We start from the raw sequence: 23,371 nt of genomic DNA on the forward strand, positions 1-23,371 counted from the left end.
AGAAATTTTATGCAACAATGGGTTAAAGTATGAGAGAAGGGGCCGGGAGCTTCAAAGAGATAAAAATATTGGTAATAAGGTTTGAGACTGAAGCATCAAGGTTCAAGATGAGTAGATGTGCATAGGGATAGAAACAACAGAGAGAAGAGATTGCAAGAGTGTATGGAGAGAGTGAGAGACTGTTAGAGATGGGTAGTATGGGAGTGGTGTAAGAGTAGGTGATGACTGTACACGTTGGGTAGGATTGAGGAATAGTTGATAAAGGGTGGGGGATGATCAATGAAACATGAGATGGAGGAGGTTGGGGAAAGTAGGAGATACTGACAATTCAGAAAGGAATGCAGAGCAGCATAACAACAACAACAATCATTTGTTACAGGCACAAGGCCTGAAATTTTGGTGAATGGGGTAAGTCAATTACATTGATCCCCAGCGCTCAACTGTTACTTATTTTATCAGCTCTGAAAGGATGGAAAGCAAAATCGACCTTGGCAGAATTTGAACTCAGAACGTAGCAACGGGTGAAATACCACTAAGCATTTCATCCAGCGTGCTAACGATTCTGCAAGCTTACCACCTTGGATTACAGCAAATATTCTGCTCAATACCACAGATTTGCTTGTCAGTTGTTTGAGCTTAACCAGTTGAGCATGTCCCTTAGTGGCTGATGATATGTGCATCTCTGATCATGAGCAGAAGTGGTTGGGGAATATTGTAGCCATGGGTTGAGAGGAATTCTTTGGGATTTGAATAATTCACCTCTGGAAACATGGGTGTTTCATTCATCATCCTTAAACAAACCTTATTCAAGGACCTTTTGAGTGGGAGGGGCTACTCAACCTGAAGAAAATTTTAACTGGGCACCACCTGCAAAATTTATGCACTATTTATCTTGATATGAGATCACCACATTATGCCCATATGGTTTTGATCCATGTGCTTTGTGTACCCTTATCAGATGGGTAGTCATGAAGGGTATACTGGGATTCATATATTTGTACCCCAATGTCACTTTGATGACATATGCTGCTCTCTCACTCAATGATAATAATAATAATAATGATACTCTAGACTGGAGAAGGATGGAAGAGAGATGGCTTGTGGTTGAATAGGTTGCAAGTGTGTGAGAGGAGGAAAGGCTCGGGAAGAGTGAGGGATGTATGGTGGGACAAAGAGAGGTATGGTGGTAGCACAAATGGTTGATCAGTGTAAAATACAGGTGGAGAGGGCTGCACTAAGAAAGAAGGATGGATAGCTACCAAATGGCTCCAGCTTGTGAAAAAGATGAGTAATATCAGGAAAAGCTGGTGAAGTATGTAGTTTTGCTCATATTTAATTACAGCAGAATACTGCATCTAGAGAAATGATGGGTGGTGGGGATAGCTTCAGAAGGAAGTTGTGAATATATGTGTGTGTGTACACATTGTGCTTTCAGAGTGTCGGTTTCACTGAGATGGATGGGTCTTCTTAAGTACCGCATCTTGCCTGTTGTTCTCATCCTTTGTCATCTCCATCATAAGGTTCAAGATCCTGACACCATCTCCACCTCATGTTTTCCTGGATCTCTTCTCCAGGCTCCATCCTCATTAAGTGACCAACACTTCTTTATATAACTATCCTTATCTTCATGCATTACATGTCCATACCAGTGGAGGCTTCTTTCTTGCACTCTACATCTGATTTCTCTTATACCCAGTTGTTATTTCAGCTCATTTGTTGTTCATGCATTTTTCTGATAAGAAGACATTCATCTCCAAAACAGATCTGTTACAGCATTCCTAGTTATTTGTTTACTTAATAAAACATAAGAATGTTTTCACATTATCAGCAATCTTTGCAGTCAAAGGCTTTCAAATAAAAAGCTGTAGATATATCTTTCTTATTTACATTATCTACATTATGTTTAGGTCATTTTACTTTGCATTGTGTATTTTATTAATAAACATCATCTGATTTTATTTGATTTTATGGTAAACCAATTAGTGTACCTTTTTTAATGACTTTTGTAATCGCTTAAATTTATTAACAAGAGTGTTTCAATTGTTTTATGTTTCAAATTGATATTCTAAGACTTGTTGGACAATAGTCTTAACTTTATCTACAGTTATATCACAGTTTCATACAACTGCATGGCTTGTAGAAATTTAACTCCTTTAGTATATTATCTCTCTTCTGACTATATTTTTAATGAAATTCAGTCCATATGTTTCAATACATTTTGAAAATAACTGAAAATTTACCAAGAATTATTGAAAAAAATCTTTAGTTTTTTAAAATTGTCTTTGGATTAAAAAATATGTTCTTGCATGAAATTATGATGGGATTTTAATTTAAAAGTGAACATTTTGAAACCATAGACTCTTTTGATCAGAAGACCAAAAGAGGTTCATAGTTGAGTTGGTACACAAAGAGTTAAAGCAATTCTTAGTTTCTCTAACATAATTTCAAATTTGAGATAGAAAAGAACAGGCACACTGATGGAAGATTTGAACCCTGTATCGATTGTCTGCAGTGCTACTGGATGACACAGTGGCTGCTGATTCTGAAATTATGGTCGCATGAATTGTTCCTATTATTTTTAACTCTACTATTTATCTTTTTTTGCAAAATAATTCTTCTGTCAGTTGATACTAACAGGATAGGTGATTCTATTTTTAGCCATTAATTCATAACTTCCGTAATTTCAAAATAATTAAAGCAAATGTAATAACTCAGTTTTATGCTTTATTGACTATTTTACTTCCTGGCTTTTCATTAATGGTCCATCTACATATATATATATGTTGTGCATGTATGTATGTATGAATATATATTCATCTCTTCGGCAATGTTGAATTCTTCAATGGACTTAAACACAAAGGCTGCAAACTAGAGCTAGCCGCCCAATGGAATCGCTTCCAGAGTCATTGACCTACGCAAGGTACGACTATCAGAGAGATTATATCAGGTCATCCCATAAGTTCCGTCCGATTTTACCTTTTCTAAAATTGAATGAAATTTAATAGTATTTTAGAATGTCTAATGGAATTAAAAATAATTTTTATGCATTTGTGTACATTTAAACTAATTAAATATTATTTTACAGAATAATAGAATTAAAATTCCTTTGATTAAAATCCTTTCTAACATAGAAGTATCCAAAGAGCATTTAAGGCACATAATGCTTTATGAGTACAAAAAGGAAACTCTGCTGCTGAAGTGACTTGAAACATACACTCAGTTTATGGAAAAGAATGCTTGAATGAAAGAACTTGCAGAAGATGGTTTGCAAAATTCAGAAGTGGAGATTTCAGCCTTGAAGATGAAGATTGAACAGGACGTCCAGTTGTGTTTGATGATAAGCTCCTTGAGGCATTACTTGAAGAAAATCCTGCATTATCAGTTGAAGAATTGGCAATAAATCTTAGTTCAAACCATACAACTGTTCATCGTCATCTTCAACAACTTGGAAAGGTTCCTAAACTTGGAAAATGGGTGCCTCATGAATTGCCCCAAAGCAACCGCAAATCCTGAGTTGACATCTGCTCTTCTCTCCATTCTTGTGAACTCATTTCACCCTTTTTGGATAGACTTGTGATTGGTGACGAAAAATGGATCTTCTATCGAAATGTTAAATGTCGTAAACAGTGGCTTGGTAAAAGGGAAAAAGCTCAACCACAACTGAGAAGGGAACTTCATGGGAAAAAAGACTCCTCGCTCTATCTGGTGGGATTGCAAAAGAGTAATTCACTTTGAATTGTTACCACCTAATGCAACAATGACTGCTCAAGTCGACTGTCAGCAATTAGAGTGTTTGAACCAAGCTTTGAAGAAAAAAAAGCCCGCTTTAGTGAATCGAAAAGGAATGATGTTTCATCAGGACAATGCGTGGCCCCACCTGCAAAGATTACATCACAGAAGATCGAAGAGCTTGGTTGGGAAAAAAATTCCTCATCCACCCTATTCTCCTGACCTTGCTCCTTCAGACTACCATTTGTTTCGTAGTTTACAGAATCATTTGGGGGACATAACGCTTGCAAGCCAGGAGGAGGTCGAAACTGACATTTCAGAGTTCTTCGCTTTGATACCAAAGGAGCTTTACATTGATGGGATTAAAAAGTTTGTAAATAGATGGAAGAAAGTCATAGATAATCAGGGAAAGTACATTGATGATTAAATTTCAATTAAATGTAACATTTGATCAGTTGTTTCCTGTATTCAAAATTCGGACAGAACTTATGGGATGACCTGATATATACATAAGCACGCACACACTCATTTTACATGCATGCATACCTACCTATCTACCGACCGATCTACATATATATATACATGCATGCTTGCATAAATTCGTAAAATAAACAGACGGATGGTATAAAAAGTAAGCTTCCCAACTATGAGGTCCTGGGACCGATTCCTCTGTATAGCATTTTGGGAAAATATCATTTTCACACTTGTTAGAAGGAAATTGTACCCGCTGATTTTGCTTGAGAATTATATTAAGGGTAGACGTGTCCTTGACACACTCGGTCACTTACATGTCAATTCAGGAGCAGATAATTTCAGGGAACCGAAAAAACAGAACCCTCGTAGTTGAAAGACGGAGATCCACCACTACTCACAGCATACACACATATGCATGCACCAACACACACATGCAGCAGGAGTGGCTGTAAATTCCAATCAAAATAATAACTACACGTAGGCGCGCGGGGCATGACCACCTCCATCCTTTATTCTTGATCGTAATTAGAGACAGAGAATATTAATCACTTATTTTTGTGGAATCTGACATATTTTCCCAGACAAAATAGTATATTTTCCTGCTTGACTTTATTTCGCTTCACTAAGAACCAGTTATCTACTTCCAATTAAATAATCTGACAAAAAATAAATTTCATTAATAAACTTACATTTATCGTCTCAGTTAATTTTATTTTTTATTCCTCCAATATTTTTTTTATATTAGAAACTTATTCAGTCCCTTTCTTAGGATACGTGGATATCTATTTGCGTTTTCAGGAGTTACAGGATGTAAATACACACCTCAGAACACTTAAATCTACTTAGAAAACTCTTAGTACAGGCGATAAAATGTACTTTTTATAGAAAGGAAACTGGTTTGGGTTAGATAAATTAGACGTAGAGTCCAGTGAGTTTTGTTTTTAGATGCACGGAAATTTACATTTATAATTAATTCTAAATTAAATCTACAATACCAAAGACAAAGCATATAACCACAAAGGAACCTGTACGCAGTCGTGGTTAAACTAAACATGCAGCTCACGATGGTCATTAAAGGCGTTCGACTACAACCCTAAGCTTCATTATGATTGCCACCCAGATATGAACATTGGAGATATGTCCACCACTTGCTCTTTCTGCAATGCTAAGAAGCAGTCAAGAGAAACTCCTGCTATGTGTTGCGCTAATGGAAAAGTTAACCCCACTCCGCTGCAAGATCCACCATAGCTGTTGAAGTCACTCTACACTGGCACAACTACAGTGTCGAAACATTTCCTCAATAACATCCGGAAGTACAATTGTGCATTCCAAATGACAGCTTTCGGCGCTAATGTTGTTCAAGAAGGCGGGTTTGTGCCTACTTTCAAAGTGCATGGACAGATTTACCATAGGATAGGATCGCTTGAACCTGCTGAAAATCAAGATCCTCAAATCCTTCAACTGTACTTTGAAGTCAATTTACACGAACAAGCCACCCGACGAAACTCTATTTCCACTGGCACTAACTTTCACCTGATAATGCAACTGCAAAACCTTTTGCACCAGAAAAACAGCTACGTACGTAGCTTCAGGGATGCCTTGGAAACGGAAGCTTCATCAAATTTTAATGTTGTCATTAATGCTCAGAAAAGACCATCTAGGGAACATGCAGGCCATTACAATGCACCTACATGCAATGAAATAGCTGTACTCCTTCACGGTGAACAGCACAATCTCGGAGACATTGTCCTTAGGCGACTTGACACCACCCTCCAACGAATTAGTGAAACGCACTGATCCTACGATACGCTTCAATATCCGCTTCTCATTGTTAACTGTGAGGACGGCTACCACATCAATATACCACAGCAAGATACCCCAAAATCGTAATGAACATCTCAACAAGCCAGTATCCTGCATGGACTTCTACTCATATCGATTTATGACTCGAAATAACTGCTGTAATCACCTCCACCACTCTCGAGAGCTATTTCATCGATTTGCAGTCGATATGTGCGCAAAAATGGAATCAGAGAGATTGTGCTTCATCAGGTCACATAAAAAAAATTGCGCTCTGACAGCTACATCCATCTCTGAGATGTCATCAACAATGATGCTGCTCCAACAAGCATAGGAAGAGTTTGCAGCTTGCTCTCCACGTTCACTGGAAATCCCCGATACATGCATGAAAGAACACAGGATGCAATGACCTTCGTCCACCATTACGGCAAGCCTGACCTGTTCATAACTTTCACATGCAATTCCAAGTGGAAGGAAATTCAGGCCGAACTCTTCTTCGGTCAAAATCCTAGAGGCAGGTGTGACCTCCTCGCCCGAGTTTTCCATCTGAAGTTAATCACTCTCATGGAGCTCAAAAAAAAAATGGGTAAGTCTTCGGACCCATACAATATGACATGTACGTAATCGAATGGCAAAAAAGGGGCCTTCCACATGCTCATATCCTGCTTTGGGTGTCAACGAAGATCAAATCCAATGACATCGACAAGGTAATCTCTGCAGAGCTTCTTGATCCAGCTTTACACAAAGTACTATACGAAATAGTTAAGGCAAACATGGTGCATGGTCCATGTGAAAAGATTTCCAATGAGGTTCCTACAAGAAATTCAGACAAGTGCTGATGAGTATCCATCATACAGACGGAGAAAACCAGGAGACGGCGGTTTCACAGCAACTATCGGACAGCACGAGTTTCATAATAGATGGATTGTTCCCTACTATCCAATCTTGTCAAAGACTTTCTATGCCCACATCAACGTTGAGTTTTTCAACTCTGTTAAGTCCATAAAGTACGTTTGTAAGTATGTGAACAAGGGTTCTGACGCTGCAATGTTTGGATTTCAACAAGAAAAACATTTATTACGAAGCTTCTCCTTGCAAAGTTAGGCAGTACCAGGACATCGTGGTAGCTGTGGCTTCCTCTGGGATTGCAGCTACTTTGTTACCCGGTGGCAGGACAGCACACTTGACTTTTAAACTCCCTCTCAATTTAGCGGTATCCGAGATGCCTTCATGCAACATCAGCAAAAGCTCAGATCAGAGGCAGATACTTAAAAGGTGTCATCTAATCGTCTGTGATGAGCTCACAAGGGAGCTGTGGAAGCATTAGATAGGTCCCTGAAAGATATCCGAGACTGTCAGGCACTAATGGGAGGTGTAACGCTTCTGTTGTCATGTGATTTCAGGCAAACTCTTCCTGTCATTCTGAAAGGCACTAGAACAGATGAAGTCCAAGCATGCCTAAAGTTCTCTGCCCTGTGGTATCATGTTACGATCCTCAGTCTTACCACTAACATGAAGGCTCCGCAACACAGCGACCAAATGTCCGCAAAGTTTGCACAAGACATTTTGACACTTGGTGATGGCAAAGTACCTCTCGATGCTGAAGGACTAATGGAAGTGTGGCCATTTTCCTCTGTTGTTAATTCTGTGGATGAGCTCAAGCACAAAGTTTTTCCCAACTTCACACAAAACTACCAAAATCACAATTGGCTGTGTGAAAGAGCAATATTAGCTCCAAAAAACGTCGCTGTTAACAAAATTAATCAACAGCTAATGCATTCTCTTCCCGGTACTATATACACTTACAAGTCTGTTAAAAATGAAGTGGTGATCTACCCTCCTGAATTTCTCAATTCGTTGGAGCCACCTGGACTACGTCCCAACATATTAGCACTTAAAGTTGGAACTCCTGTAATGCTACTCCGCAATCTGGAACCACCAAGACTTTGCAATGGGACACGACTGGTGATAAAGAAAATGTTGTCAAAGGTGATCGAGGCTGCCGTTCTTTCTGGATGTGGAAAAAATGATGACGTCTTCATTTCAAGAATTCCTCTTACTCCATCAGGAGCAGAAATCCCATTTACGTTCAGAAGACTGCAATTCCCCCTTCGTGTCAGTTTTGCCATGTCCATTAACAAATCTCAGGGTCAAACCCTCTTTGTGACTGGTCTTCTCTTGGAAGAGCCCTGCTTCTCGCATGAACAACTGTATGTCGGTTGCTCAAGAGTGGAAAGTAATTTATATTATTATATGATTGAACGCCAGGCATCCATTTCCAAGTAAGTTTTATCTTAATAATTCTGATGCGCACTCTACAACTATCTCTATCCCCCCTCTATTATGCTTCCTTCTTTCTGTTTTTCTTCTCCTCCCCTTCACTGTTCTCTTTCTCTCCCCTTCTCTCTCTCATTTTTCCTCTTTGACTCTCTCGTTGCTCACATGTGACCAGTGGCTATCTTTCTTTTTCCTCTTGCTTTACAAGAGACAAGATACACCTTTGCCTGTCTCTTGTCAAAGCTCGTTTCTCCAGCGTTCACCACTTCACCTCGTTATGGTTTAACTACCCTTAACGTTTGTTTTTACTGTTTTGTTCTTACTGTCCTATTCTTGTTACAACTTTTATCCCTCCGCAAATCCCAAATTTTTTAAAATTTGCTTTGCGGGAACGGCTGTTTTAACGAAGTCGCGTCTTGTCCCAACGTTCGAAACGCGGAGTAGATAACACAAGGGACAACTGATGAAGGAATTGTTCTTTATGTTGCCTGTCTCATTTCTCTATTTGCTGCTTTCGTTGTTCAAAAAGAAAGTTCGTTTTCTATGTTTTTGATTTTTTATGTTCTCGTTTTTCATTTTGCCCACGTTCTTTTGACGTCCTGTACCCATATATGCATGTATATATAATATATATGTAGATATGTACGTACATATATATATAATATATATGTAGATATGTACATATATGTATGTATATATGCATATACAAATATTATTTGTCATCTTATATATATATACCTTCCTTGTGTGTGTCCATACATGTATATACGTGTATATATATAATGTATGTATATCTGTATGTATATATATTTATTGAAATATAATTATTTCTAGCCCACTCTCTCTATATGTACATTGTATGCAAATCCCACAGACGTGTGTGTGTGTATACATATACACCCCACGTTCGCCAGCGCTTTTTTTTCTTCATATTCGTTTACTACATGTTGTTGTACACCTATTACACTATTAAAAAATTTTTTTTTTTGCTGTGGTGAGACAACTCGGACCATTCCTCTCCCCCAACCCTTGTTCGCCAGCGCGCATTTTTTTCATATTCGTTTAGTATATGTTTTACACCTATTACACTATTTTTTTTCTTGCATGGGTCAAACCCTTTAGCGACTGCTTGGCCTCCTCGAAGTAGTAACTAAATCTCCCTTCAATCATACTGTATACAATAATTTCATTATTATTATTATTATTATTATTATTATTATCATATTATACAGTCTTAAAAAAAAAGATGATACATTGGATAATATACTCCCGATTGTTAAAAAAAAGGTGTATGTGCGAGGGGAAATCAATATTCATGACCAGAATGGTTCTGATCACAGGGGTGTTCGATGAGAGGTGACCTGGGACAAAACAATAATACAACGTTGCCAATTCCAGACAAAACTCATGTCTCGGTGTTAAACGACCACGAACAATTTATCTGATACACACACATATACTCTTTTACTCGTTTCAGTCATTTGACTGCGGCCATGCTGGAGCACCGCCTTTTAGTCGAGCAAATCGACCCCGGGACTTATTCTTTTGTAAGCCCAGTACTTATTCTATCGGTCTCTTTTGCCGAACCGCTAAGTAACGGGGACGTAAACACACCAGCATCGGTTGTCAAGCAATGCTAGGGGGACAAACACACACACAAACATACACACAAATACATATACATACACACACATATATATATATATATATAATATATATATATACATATATACGACAGGCTTCTTTCAGTTTCCATCTACCAAATCCACTCACAAGGCATTGGTCGGCCCGGGGCTATAGCAGAAGACACTTGCCCAAGATGCCACGCAGTGGATCTGAACCCGGAACCATGTGGTTGGTAAGCAAGCTACTTACCACACAGCCACTCCATTTACCAGGAAATGTTAGTGATTCGAAGTTTTGGCATGCTTGCTTTCATCAGCACGTCGAAACTTCGGTGTCATTGCCAATCCTTTGTTTTAAAATTGAACAAACATGTACTTAACTAAAAAGTGTGTGTGTTGAAACAATACATGTATGTATGTGTGTGTGAGTGTGTATATATATATATATCGGACACACACACACACACACACATATACGTGTGTGTGTGTGTGTCACAAGTGCTAATTTGTGAAAAGATATTGTCCTATAATTTAAATACTCAATCCCTAAAAGCTAGTAACCCTTTTGTTGGACGTGATCAAGGTAAATCTCTGAAGGTATTTTTCTGCCATTTACTCCAGATATAATCTGCAGACGCTTCAAGTCGGATTCTGATGTATTTATCATTTCATTCCAACTGGAATTTTAAGTATTCAGGCAGATTACGAAAATAATACAAATAAGTGGTAAAATTGAGTGGCTAAAATATTTAGACGTGACTCGTTAGTTTCGTCTCTTCGCTAGTCTTGCAGTAATTGATAGCAGCAACACTGGAAGCAGAATTCGAAACGATGCAATGAAACCTGTGCGAGAAAGCAACAACTGAGATGGTAGTGGTTGGAGCGATGTGATTGGACGAGAAATCAGCCAATCGAAATTACCACTTGTCGTAGGTGCGGACTTGTGCCATGAGGGAGAATGGCGGAGCTGAAACAGACCGTCGACAATTCCAACTGTGGCTTGCAACAAGACGAATTCGATCCCTTTTCTGCTGACGTCGAGAGAACTGAAGAACAGGTGGACACGGCCCTTACATCGGCGCCGTCGGAAGAAGAGTAAGTCGCATCCGTTATTCGGTGTCTCGCTTAACATTGTCATCGCTCAACTTTGTAAACAGTCGCGAAGCAAATGCTGGTTGCATTGAAATTCTTTTCTGGTTCCTCCTTTGCTCGTAAACCGAACTTTTTTACACGATTAATGATCTGTGGATCGCTCCTAGATTTATCTCCTGGTAAATATAGGTCCACAGTGTTTCGATCTCTCATAATAATTGATTGCTTTGTAAGTGTGACCGTTGGGTGGTCGTGTCGAATCGGAACTTCCATCCCGTTGCTGCTTCAATTCAGCAGCGAAAATAGGAAGGAGCCGATTCTTTAATATGTTTCTCTCTACAACTCGGAATGTACGTCACTCCTTAATGAAACAAATCTAAATGTCTGCTTTTCACGCCTCTTTTATCTATGCTGTTGCTTGGCCAACCCTGATATCCTTGATAACTCCACTGATCTCCTCGATATAATTATGAAATCTCAATCTATATTCTTCTTTAATTCGGCTGCTACAATTTCTAGATTGTCACAAGCTATCATTTCTCTCGCACCTAAAGATGTTATTTCGAAACAAATGTCTTTTTATAATTTCATTCTCCTTCCTATTTTGATGTTCAATTAATTAATATTTTTTTCGAATAATTATTACTTCAGTTTTTACCCTTGCAATCAGTGAACTTTGTTATCTGTTGCTTAAAACACGTGGATCCTTTTTATATCTTTTCTGCAACAGCATTCGGACGGAAATGCACAGAACAATGTATTTCCAATCAATTCGCATCCTGGTTTTTATATTTGTTGTAAGACATTGGAAATAGATTTTGAGAAATATAACCTTACATCGTTAGTGTTGTATAAATCAATCATATTTATGTTTGCTGGTTGTGTCTTGTTGTGTGGGAAATCGTGTAAAAAGCCAACCAACTCTTTGTGTTGTCCGAATGTTCATCTTCACACATATCGTGTATATTTCTCCGCTCCGTTAATCGTTGTGAAGTTGAACGAATCGGTTTCAGCTTGTTGAATAATTGCCTCTCATCAACTTAATTCCTTAGCAGCCAAGTTGTTGGCCATGTTGCGATTATTTCCCCTACATGGCCACCACTCGCCACTTCCTGTTCTTAACTTTTCATTAATGAGAACAGAGAAGAAGAAGAAGAACTGTTGTGTGTTGCAGGGGCGGGTCACGAGGGATGTCACTCTCTCCCATTTTCTAGCAAACAATCATTCATGTTTCGTGGAAACAATTAAATATTTCGATCCCTTACTTAACATTTTCTTTTCAATTGTTGTTTACTTTCAACTTGTAATATCTGGATCGTGTTAATCAGCTGAGGAGATCGCTTTCTCCAGGCTTTTAATGCTTATTTGATGCTGTAGCGATACTGAGTTCCCATGTGACAAAATTAAAGCAATGTAAATAAATTGCTAATATTAGTTTTAATGTACGTGAAAGTATTTCCATTATTTAAGCTTTATTTCCCCTCCATCAATGGTTAGTTCCGAACTATTAATAGAAGACAGGATCTTGTTTGCTTTATTTTCTCTCGTTGTTGATGTATAGGCGTTGAAACAATTTTGGGGTTGTTCACCCCCCCCCCACTCAACTTGGTTCTGATCGATCAGATATATAACGAAAGGCATTCTAGCCATGACCATCTCATCATTTCTTTCCGAGATTTGTATACTCCGGGCTATATTAATCAATGTGCCCATTTTCTGAAATTATACGATACGTGAGAAATTTAGTTTCTGTATTTGGCAGGTCGAACGACCCTTTAGAGACTCCCCTGTGTTTGGTTTTGCGCATTTCATACAACTTCTCTTTTATGTTTTGCTCATCTTGTACGTTGAGCTTTTTCGTTTTAGCCTTGTGCAATAATATTTCATTCCTTTCGATACGACTATGCTCTCGATTAATTAAAGTTATGCTCGTCACAAGCGCTTACTTCACTGTAATTACCAACACGGTTAGGTTTAGATTATTTACTTAAGTGAATTATAAATGAGCACTTGTATGTAAACAATTAAAAACGGTTAAATTAGTTGTTTATTATTATATATCATACAATTACAATATTTCGTAGGAGAATTCCCAGAACCTTCTCACTGTATTAAGGTGAGGATAATAATAATAGGGGCAGTTTTGATGGACAATATTCCTTTGGGTGATAAAGAATTTTTATCTTATATTTTAAATGAAATCGATGTATGAATTGTGCCTTCATTACTCAACCACATTTCATTCAGTGTTAAGGAATTTACTGTTTTTCAAATATAGTAATTTTTTTTTCTTTTTGAATAATATGGAGTAAATACTACGTGTAATTGACCATAATTCACTTCTTTCTTTCTTTTTTCCCCCATAAGTTCTGACAATAAAGAAATATTGGGTATTCTTGCAATATAGAGCCTTTGCACGCATGGTTATTAAAAATGTAGGAACATTTCTCATTTTTTTTTAACGAAATCCCATAAATACAAAATGTTCATACGATTTGTAAGCAGAGGTCATTCAAATGCTTTTGTTTTCAATAAATCGTGAAGACAGTGATATCGTGTTACGTTATATAAGTTTAGTTTTAAACCACCAAGGTGATTGATTAGAGATTAACTGATTTCATTCTTAGTTGCGTTTAAAACAACTTTTAACACTGTCTTTCATTTTCATGGAAGAAACACAAGTCTTTTTTTTTTCTGTAACGGTAACAACCAGTTCTATGTGGATTGATATGAGAGCTTCAGAATCCCTAAGGATATTCTACGCATTTTAAAAATAATGTAATTTTTTTCTTTACAAATTTTTAATAATATAAAACTTCATGGAACATTTATTCAACAACAACAGCAAAAGACAGCCGATCTCAACTATATTTTATATTGAAGTTTGTTTTTCTATTTAGTAGACATACATACGCGCGCACGCACACACCCGTGTGTGTATAGTACGTATTATAGATATGTGTGTGTATTTGTATTTATCAGTACAGGTACATTTGTATATATGTTGTATATCTTTGTGTGTGTGTGTGTATCAGCATCATCGTCGTCGTCGCTTAACGCCCGTATTCCATATTGGCATGGGTTGGCTAGGTTCAACAAGATCCAACTCATCAGACAACTGTGCTGGGTTGCGATGTCAAATGGGACAAGGTTTCTATCACTGGATGTCCTCTCTTACACCAACCGCTTCACTGTTTGTATGAATATGCATTACTTAAGTATAGGCTCTGAAACTTGTTACAGGTGATTCAAAGTATGAAAATGTGTTTCTTCAGGCTTAGTTAGAAGGGACAGTCTCTGGTCCTTGCAGGTCTTTAGGTTCTGTTCAAATCGATAGGGTTTAGTGTTCAGTGTGGTGTTGAAGCAAAGGAGATGGAGGGGCATTCGCTAGTTCAGAAGAGCACGGTCTGTTGTAATGGATCTCAGTCGGTTCCATGATGACTATTCATTTACTCAATCATAATCTGCTCATGTAAGTGGTTGGTTATTCCACAGACGCTTGTACCCTCAGAAACCGCATGACACAGTGTGCTTGACAAGGCTGCATCTTTAAGCCATCTCATGAGCTTACACATAGTTTCTATGGTTACCTAATTTCACTCAAGTTTTGGGTTGACCCGAAACTAATAAAAGACTCTTGTCCAACATGTCCACATGGTGGAATCAAATCAGAGACCTGCAAAGCAAACTTCTTAACCATTTGTCCATGCTACAGAGTGGCTGAGTGGGGAGAAAGTGTGTCTATAGATCAGAGAGTGAAGTTAGCCAATTTTTTTCTGGCTACAAAAAGGAAGGCTTAGTGTTTGAGATACAGTTTCTGCTATGTTATGAATGAGATGACAGGAGGTTGTGAGGCCTAGCAACTTTGGTGGGGTTTTAATTGTGAATTGTCCAATACTAGAGAAAGGAAGGCAAACAATCATCTCTGTGATGTGTGTAGTGACTGTGTCTTTGTACTTGTTGAAAAAAACCACAATGCCTGTTGAGGAATGCTTATAAAGGGTCTATTCCTTGAAGCAGAACAGTTTTGAAGTGAGTTGTGGTTGCTTGTGGGTGATAGGTATGTCTAGATGGTTAAATGAAGAGTGATATCTCATCTGCTTCGTTGTGTGTGTTGTTAATGGTGGCAGCTTGATATTTGTATTCAGAGTAGGATGAGTAGTGAGATCTGTCTGAAAACTTTCAGCCCAAAATATGAGAGAGAGATGAAACCCAAAGATCGCCAACTTTGCTATGAGAGATTCTTGTCTTCAACCACCTGTCACATGCTCCTGGTGTGATAAAGGTCTCAAAGTACATATTGTTGTGTATGCTTTGAAGTGTTTCAAGTGAAAAAAAAAGGCAGTTCACTGTTTCTTTTGTCATGTATTGTTAGAACAGTTAAAAAACTAAGAAATTCATATCCAAGTTTCTCTGGCTTGCTTCTTAAAGTGTTTTTCTGTATAAACAATGAAATGGTTAAAAGCTATGAGCATGCATACAACCTCAAGTACTTGCCATTATGTTGGACAGAATAACGAATCTTAAATGATGAATGGTAAGTTGCCAGTGGATCATAAAAGTGCTTTTGTCTGTCCCACACCATTCTGACTGAGCAAAGTGTTATTTCAAGGATGTTCTGAAAAGCTTGGTTCTCTTGTTTGGAATGTTCACTAACGTCTCATATGAACTGATAACCGACAAGAAAGTTCAGAGAGAGAATAATATTCTAGGGAAGTTACAAAAGGCATCTAATACATCACATTAGATTTTTGTAGCAGTTTTCAGTGGTTTTATTATCACCTATAATCTGGATTGTCAAGTGAGTGATTAAAGGTATATTTACTCTCTCTTAACCTGAAAATTTAAGAGAATTAAAAAAACCAAAAAAACTTGAAAATATAGCTAAGGAATGCTTAGGTTCACAAAAAAAAAAAAAGCAGTGGGGTCTCTGATAATTTTTTTTTAATAATTCATGAAAGGAAGAAAGGGGGATGTCCTGGATCTTTGCGAAACTTAGATGGATATGATCGATGCAATTAACGGTCACTGTCTAATGTTCTGTAGGTCAACATCTATAGCGAAAATGCAGACAGAAACAAAATGGTTAAGGGCTGCCGCTCTGGGAAGAAACGAGTATAAAAATTGTTGAGGTGATGAGAGGTGGAGGCAGAAGTGGATTGGGTGAACCAAAGAAGAAAGAAGTTCAGCAGAGAGAGTGTTTAGCTCGAAGTAGCCGAGAGAAACATCATGTTTGTGAACCAGTGTCATTACATGTTTCTGGGTAAATTTGTCAGTAAACCTTTTGATCTTTTAGTGAATGCAATCCAGAATCTAGGTGTGTACAGCAACACATTAGCATGTAAGGCAGAGTCTGAGGAATTGGTATTGTCAAATGTATAAGGCGGCGAGCTGGCAGAAACGTTAGCACGCCGGGCGAAATGCTTAACGGTATTTCGTCTGCGTTACGTTGTGAGTTCGAATTCCGCCGAGGTCGACTTTGCCTTTCATCCTTTCGGGGTCGATAAATTAAGTACCAGTTACGCACTGGGGTCGATGTAATCGACTTAATACCTATGTCTGTCCTTGTTTGTCCCCTCTGTGTTTAGCCCCTTGTGGGTAATAAAGAAATAGGTATTGTCAAATGTAAGAACATTGATGTAAGGGATTGAGATTTTGATAAGTTGGGCTCTATGAAAAACATGCTGGTAGTTACTAGGAAATGTGATGATGAACGTGAAGGTGAGGAAGTGGCTTACAACTGTTTCCATCCCTTTTAATATGTTGGATGGTAGAATAGTTGTTGGCAAAAGCAGAGAAGTTGTGACGATGTCTTTTGTTTCCTTAGAATTGAATAAATATCGATGGAGAGAGAGAGATTAAGGAATACAGTGAGGGCATGAGCTAAGTCTGGAGCTCAATGTGTATATTGGAAGGAATCCCATAAAGCTGTTGTGTTGTTTGACTGGAGTGATTGGGTGAGGTTTTAGGATTTGTTAACTGTGTTTATGGCTTAATGAGACAAGTGGAGCAAAAATTTTAGAAGAACAGTGTTATGCATGCGTGTCCTTCAAATGACCCTGAATGATTACTTGTAAGGGACACTCATAAGGCTTAGCTGTTTCAGTTGATGAAGTTGATAGCTTCTGCTTCTAAGGAGACATAATTTTTGCTGAAAGTGGTTGTAATTAATGTAAAGTAACTAATTTGTGAAAAGGATGGTAATGAGATATTTTTCCATATAAAGAGCAAACTCCAAGAAACATAGTTAAGTGGTGCAATCAGCATCATTTAACATCCCTTTTTCCATGCTGGCATGGGTTGGAAGGTTTGACATGAATTTAGATGCCAGAGGGCTGCACAAAGCTCCAGCATCTGCTTTGGCATGATTTCTATGATTGAATATTCTTCTTAATGCCAACCACTTTACAAAGTGTACTCAGTGATTTTATCATAGCACCAGCACTGGTGAGGTCACCATGTGTTAAATGTGGAAGCTGGAAAGTAAGGAGTCAAATGGGATTCACTGTTGGGACATTAACAGTTTTAGTTGGTATATATGGGATGGTTGAGGAAATAAGAGCAGTATTGTGGGTATTATTAATTGATCACAACTCATCTTCAGATCAAAGCCTTGGTTCAAATGCCTGCAACAAAGTGAGTTCAACTAAAGGTACCTCAGAGTCCAGAGGATGAAGTAAAAAACCAAAATAGATTTGGTGGAAGGGATAAGATTAGGCCTCTGAATGTTGAACCCTACAAATGTGAGGAAAGAGAATAAAGAAAGACATAGACCTTGCTTCATGGGGGATCAACCAATACCAACAAGGAAATGCAGGTATTTAAACAATGGTGATAATGTAATCATGGGTGAAGGTCATAATACCAAAATTTATGATTATATATGACAATTGAAAAACTTGGTTTCATTAGGATTTACATTAGTTTTCAATCAATGTATTTTTTTCAGTCTCACCTTCATGTTGGCACTGTGATCAATAATGTATCTACACTTTTATCGATATACATGTCTCCTTAGTGTGAAACTGTTAAAAAGAACTGGTGCTTAGCATCACTCCCACAGATTCCGGTGTTTGATAGATAAATCTATCTCTGTGTAGGATGCTATTCTGATGTTATTAATCTGTGAATAGTGGATATCTATTCCTATTGAATTAAGGTATGAAGAATTAGATGTACTATCCAAATAACATAACAGGAGAATTTATGTGGATTTGACCTCAGATGAACTTAGAGACATTGTGTAATTTCATTGTTGTGATATGAATATGTTCAAATTAGGTGAAAATTAATTTATTCTTCAATAGAAAATATACATCACGATTATTTCAATGTTGAGACTAACATCATTTGGACATTTATAAAAAAAAAACAAAAGAAAAAACAGGCATGAGAATCACAAAACTTGAACCAACTTTAGAGTTGGTGGTAGGTTTTAATTTTGTGGTATTAAGCAGACATTTTCAAGATGTATTCCAAAATAGATCCTCATTCTATCAGAGATAACCTTCTCAGATGATCTGGTAGCTATTACTGACAGCTCAGTGAATTGCGGTTATGTGGATTATGTTTCACCAAATACAGTGTCTAAAGTAGATTTGAACTCAAAATCTTTGAGCTACTAGTCCGATATCTAATAAATTTGGCCATTAAATTCTACGATATTTGGATGTGGTTATTTCAGATAAAAAAGGAAAAAAAATTAAGGACCTGTAATTTTTGGTTATGAGTGAATTTTGAGTCAACACTGTTTGGCGTTCCCTGTTTTGAGACTCATTGGAGTGTGATGGAATTAAACTGATCAGATAATGTTTGATTCTTTTTATAAATTAATCAGTGGAAGAAGCTCAGAGTTGATGACAGGCAAAACCTTTAAGAACTGACTGCAGCCAATACACAAACTGAGCATCTGCAGGAAGTTTTGCTAAAAAACAGCCAAGAAGCAGGTGGGGGTCTTGAACCAGGCAGTTTATTCGGCTTAGCTTATTGGATTATCCATTATTAGTGCAGTGCTCTGTTTGGAGTGAGGCATTAAAGTTCTGTTGCCCTACTTATTATCTGATGATAAAGCAGGTAAGAACAGAGATGGGTGAGGGAACTGTCTAGCATATCGAGGAAACATCGATGAACTTGTTGCCATTTTGATCCTCTGTGATGCTGACACATAAAGAAAGGTTGAATTGTTAAAAATAATAGTTAAGTTAATGTTAAATGCTAGGAAGAGTGAGCAGCTAATCAGAGACATGACAAGAGGAAAGAAAATAATATTAGTCAACCTGGACTAATATCAGAGGAAGGATGATAGCCTTTTGGATTATTTTTGATTATTTTGAAAATTTTATGATAGTGACCACATTGTTGATTATCTAAGAAATTTGTTAATTTTGGTAGTGGAGTACAGACTATTTAAGAAGGTTATGGTATCTCTGTATTATTGCAAAATTTAAATGAATTTAATTGACATTGAATACTACAGCACAGTATCGAAGTTGTGTAATTACAAAAGAAATAAAAACAGAAATTGAAGTTTTGTTTTCATAAAGATCATCAGTTCTGTCTCTTCTGCTATAATATTATTTTAGTTATTTTAACAAGTAGATGAGACAACTTGTAATGTATTTCTGTGTAATTATGACCTAATCATTAAAACATTGAGTTAATTGAACTTGCTGAAGTAGTAATGAAAGACTCACTAAGTAAATGTACTTATATTGTACATTGGTTGGAGCCTGGTGCAGCCTTCTGGCTTACCAGTCCTCAGTCAAACCGTCCAACCCATGCCAGCATGGAAAGCAGACATTAAACAACGATGATGATGATATATTAGAGGAAAAGGACGTTAAAAAACCAAGGCAGGACAAGTATCTCAAGTCATTTATAATAATATAAATAGGTTAATTTAAAGTCTTACAGCTGTTTTCTGGGACATCCCAAGTAATAGGCTCATCCTGCCTTGGTTTTTGTTGTCCTTTTTCCTCTAATATATACCTACTAACACAGCAGCTTAATACAGATCCCTAGCTCCAGTCTCAGCTGTGAACTTGGAACCTAACGGATGACCAATTATAGCACTTACTCAGCGTACCTATTCGTTTAGATCAACACTGGCAACGACCTCGCTCAAATGTTTTTTCACGTGTCACCAGCACATGTGCCAGTAAAGTGACACTGGTAATGATCAGGCTTGAGTGGTGCTTTTTATGTGCCACCAGCACGGAAGCCAATTAGCCGCTCTGGCAACGATCATGCTCGGGTGGTACTCTTAGTGCTCCACTAAAACGGATGCCAGTCATCGAATTTGATTTCGATTTCACTTGCCTCAACAGGTCTTCGCAAGCAGAGTTTAGTGTCCAATGAAGGAAAGGTACGCATAAGTGGGCTAGTTACACCCCTGGCATAGGCCACAAGATTATGGTCTCACTTGGCTTGCCGGGTCTTCTCAAGCACAGCATATTTCCAAAGGTCTCGGTCACTAGTCATTGCGTCGGTGAGGCCTAATGTTTGAAGGTCATGCTTCATCACCTCATCCCAGGTCTTCCTGGGTCTACCGCTTCTACAGGTTCCCTCAACCGCTAGGGTGGGGCACTTTTTCACACAGCTATCCTCATCCATTCTCACCACATGACCATATCAGCACAGTCGTCTCTCTCATATATCCTATATATATATGTGTGTGTGTATGTATTTATATTGTGTTTATGTCAGAAGAATTTAGAAACTTAGAGAGGTATGAAATCAATCGTTTTTAACAGTGGAATTCCAAGTAGATAAAACTATAACAAACAGCAAAGTTGAATTGGGTTAAAGAAAAGTCCTTTGGATGGAAAAGTCAAAGGTTGCCCATGGTACTGAAACCCACACCTTATGTGAACATGACTGATGTTCCTCCATCATACCAAAGCAATCTTTTGAATTTCTTTATCTAAAATGAATGGAGAGATGTCCAGCCAACTTAACTAATTAAGAATTAATTTACTTGTAACATTTTAAATGTAAATAATGTCAATTCTTGTGAGAAAATAACAACAAGCCCATTAGTGGGCTTGTTGGTCTAATATTGTCTCTCAACCAAATCAAAATAGATGAACATCAATGGAATTTGTATCTTTGTGGTACCAGTGCCGGTGGCACATAAGAAAACCATCCGAAAGTGGCCGTAGCCAGTACCGCATCGACTGGCCTCCGTGCTGTGGGCACGTAACAAACACCATCCGATCGTGGCCATTCGCCAGCCTCGTCTGGCACCTGTGTCGGTGGCACATAAAAAACACCATCCGAGCGTGGCCGTCTGCCAGCCTCGTCTGGCACCTGTGTCGGTGGCACATAAAAACACCATATGAGCGTGGCCGTCTGGCACCTGTGTCGGTGGCACATAAAAAACACCATCCGAGCGTGGCCGTTTGACAGCCTCGTCTGGCACCTGTGCAGGTGGCACATAAAATCACCCACTACACTCTCGGAGTGGTTGGCGTTAGGAAGGGCATCCAGCTGTAGAAACACTGCCAGATCCGACTGGTGCCTGGTGCAGCCTCCTGGCTTTCTGGGTCCCAGTCGAACTGTCCAACCCATGCTAGCATGGAAAGCGGACGTTAAATGATGATGATGATGATGATTCACTTCTTTTCATCCTGGTCCTTGAGGCCATCACAAAGTACTTTAGAACTAGTGTTGTTTGGTGATTACATGGTCAATATCCAGATTATTAATATCACTAGGGAAATGGTTTTGTTTACGTGGGAGTGGAAAATGCAAAAATTCTGTATTGTGTTATCTTTTCAAACTGACTTCATAAAAGAGACAGCAAAGTCTCTGTTAGACTGGCAGGAAATCAAAAGAATGAAGTAACTAGAAACACCAGAAAAGCTAACAACAGTATGAGCAAGTATTTATATATATAAGGGGCTAAGGACCGTGTGGGTGGAAAAAAAAAAAGTGACATGTTGTCTCTGTTGGCAATAGAGAAGTTTTCTCTTTGTATGCAAGGTAGACGTTGAATCTGGTTCTGTGTAGGATTAACAATTGTAAATCAGTTGTTATGAGATTCATTGGATATGAGAATGGTTGATTAGAAAGAGTTGAGAAAGTATTGATATAAGCAGGAAATTTGTTTTTTGGCAATGTTTTTACTACAGAATTTTTATTGTTTGGCCCAAAGTTGGAGCTATGGGTCAAAGTAGCCTAGGTGAGGTGACTCTGTCACTGTAGATCTCAGGTGCAGGTTTGGGTGCTCAGTGGTTTGGGTGCTCTCAGTCATGAGTTCAATTTTCTTGGTGGCAATGTGTGTCCTTGAGCAAGACACTTTATTTTTCCGATGCTCTAGTCCACCTGGCTGGCAAAAGTGAATAGTACCTGTATTTCAAAGGACTTTAACCCTTGTCACATTCGGTTTCATGCTGAATCTCCCTGACAACTACATGTCTGTGGAGTGCTCAGCCATTTGCACATTAATTTCGCAAGCAGGTTCTTCTGTTGATTGGGTCAAATGGAACACTTGACTGACTCCATAACTGACGGAGTGTCAGTACATATATATCTAGAACTGTAGTTTCCAACCTTTTTGCTACTAAAAGCCTTTTTTTTATATACAGACTTTCCTAGGTTTTCAAAGGTGTCTCTTCAACAAATTTTGAATTAAGCTCTCTGACCCCTGTTACTACCCCTATGGACCCTTCCCCAACCCCAAGGGTCTGCAGATCTCAGACTGAAATGTGTCTCTCCTTTTTTAAGATAGTATGGTGGTTTTGAGGAAATTTGAATATTACTTCTCGCAGGTTGAGTGACCACACAGGATCTGCTTTGTTCTTGTGCTGGGTGAACGTATCCATTGTGAAAGGCATACTGTGAATGAAAATGTTTAAAATGTTGGCCCTCTCAGATACGATGTCTGTTTTGTGTGTGTGTGTGTGTGTGTGTATTAAGAGACATGGCAAAATCACATACAGTACCCTGCACTCTTCAGCCTGTGGTACCTTGAAGGGTAAATGTAAAAAGAAAGTAATGATGGTTGGAAAGCATCATCATTCAACTGGTGAGGAATTTCTGACTCAGCCTTCAATCTTATAATCAACACTCACAGTGCTCTGTGCGTATGTCTATGTGTGTGCCTATGTGTTTATATGCTTATGTGTATGTGTTTGTGTTTGTGTATGGTGGGTTATGATGGGCTTCTCAACTTCTGACAGAGTCTTTGTCCAGATCTGAGCATACGACTTTCTTTCAGAGAGACGAGAATCAACCGCAGTACTTGACTGGCATTTTATTCTTTAACCCCCAAATAAATGAGAGGCAAAGTTGATCTTGATAGAGTTTGAACTTGGAGTGTAGGGGACCAGAATAGATATTGCAAAATTATTCTAATTAATGCTTTAACTACT

The 23,371-nt window shown here is 38.2% G+C and overlaps 1 protein-coding gene across 1 annotated transcript in view; it reads left to right on the forward strand.

Annotated features, from left to right (window-relative positions):
- Positions 1 to 10,812: 10,812 nt before the first annotated feature.
- LOC115220785 (ras GTPase-activating protein 1) overlaps positions 10,813 to 23,371 on the forward strand; it is a 57,685-nt gene continuing 45,126 nt past the window's right edge. The window contains exon 1 of the mRNA XM_029790932.2: positions 10,813 to 11,000. Within this exon, the coding sequence (XP_029646792.1) occupies positions 10,864 to 11,000 (137 nt within the window). The 5' untranslated portion in view covers positions 10,813 to 10,863. The remainder of the gene's footprint in view (positions 11,001 to 23,371) is intronic.

Source organism: Octopus sinensis, linkage group LG17 (assembly GCF_006345805.1).
Source record: "Octopus sinensis linkage group LG17, ASM634580v1, whole genome shotgun sequence".
Taxonomy (NCBI): Eukaryota; Metazoa; Mollusca; class Cephalopoda; order Octopoda; family Octopodidae; genus Octopus; species Octopus sinensis.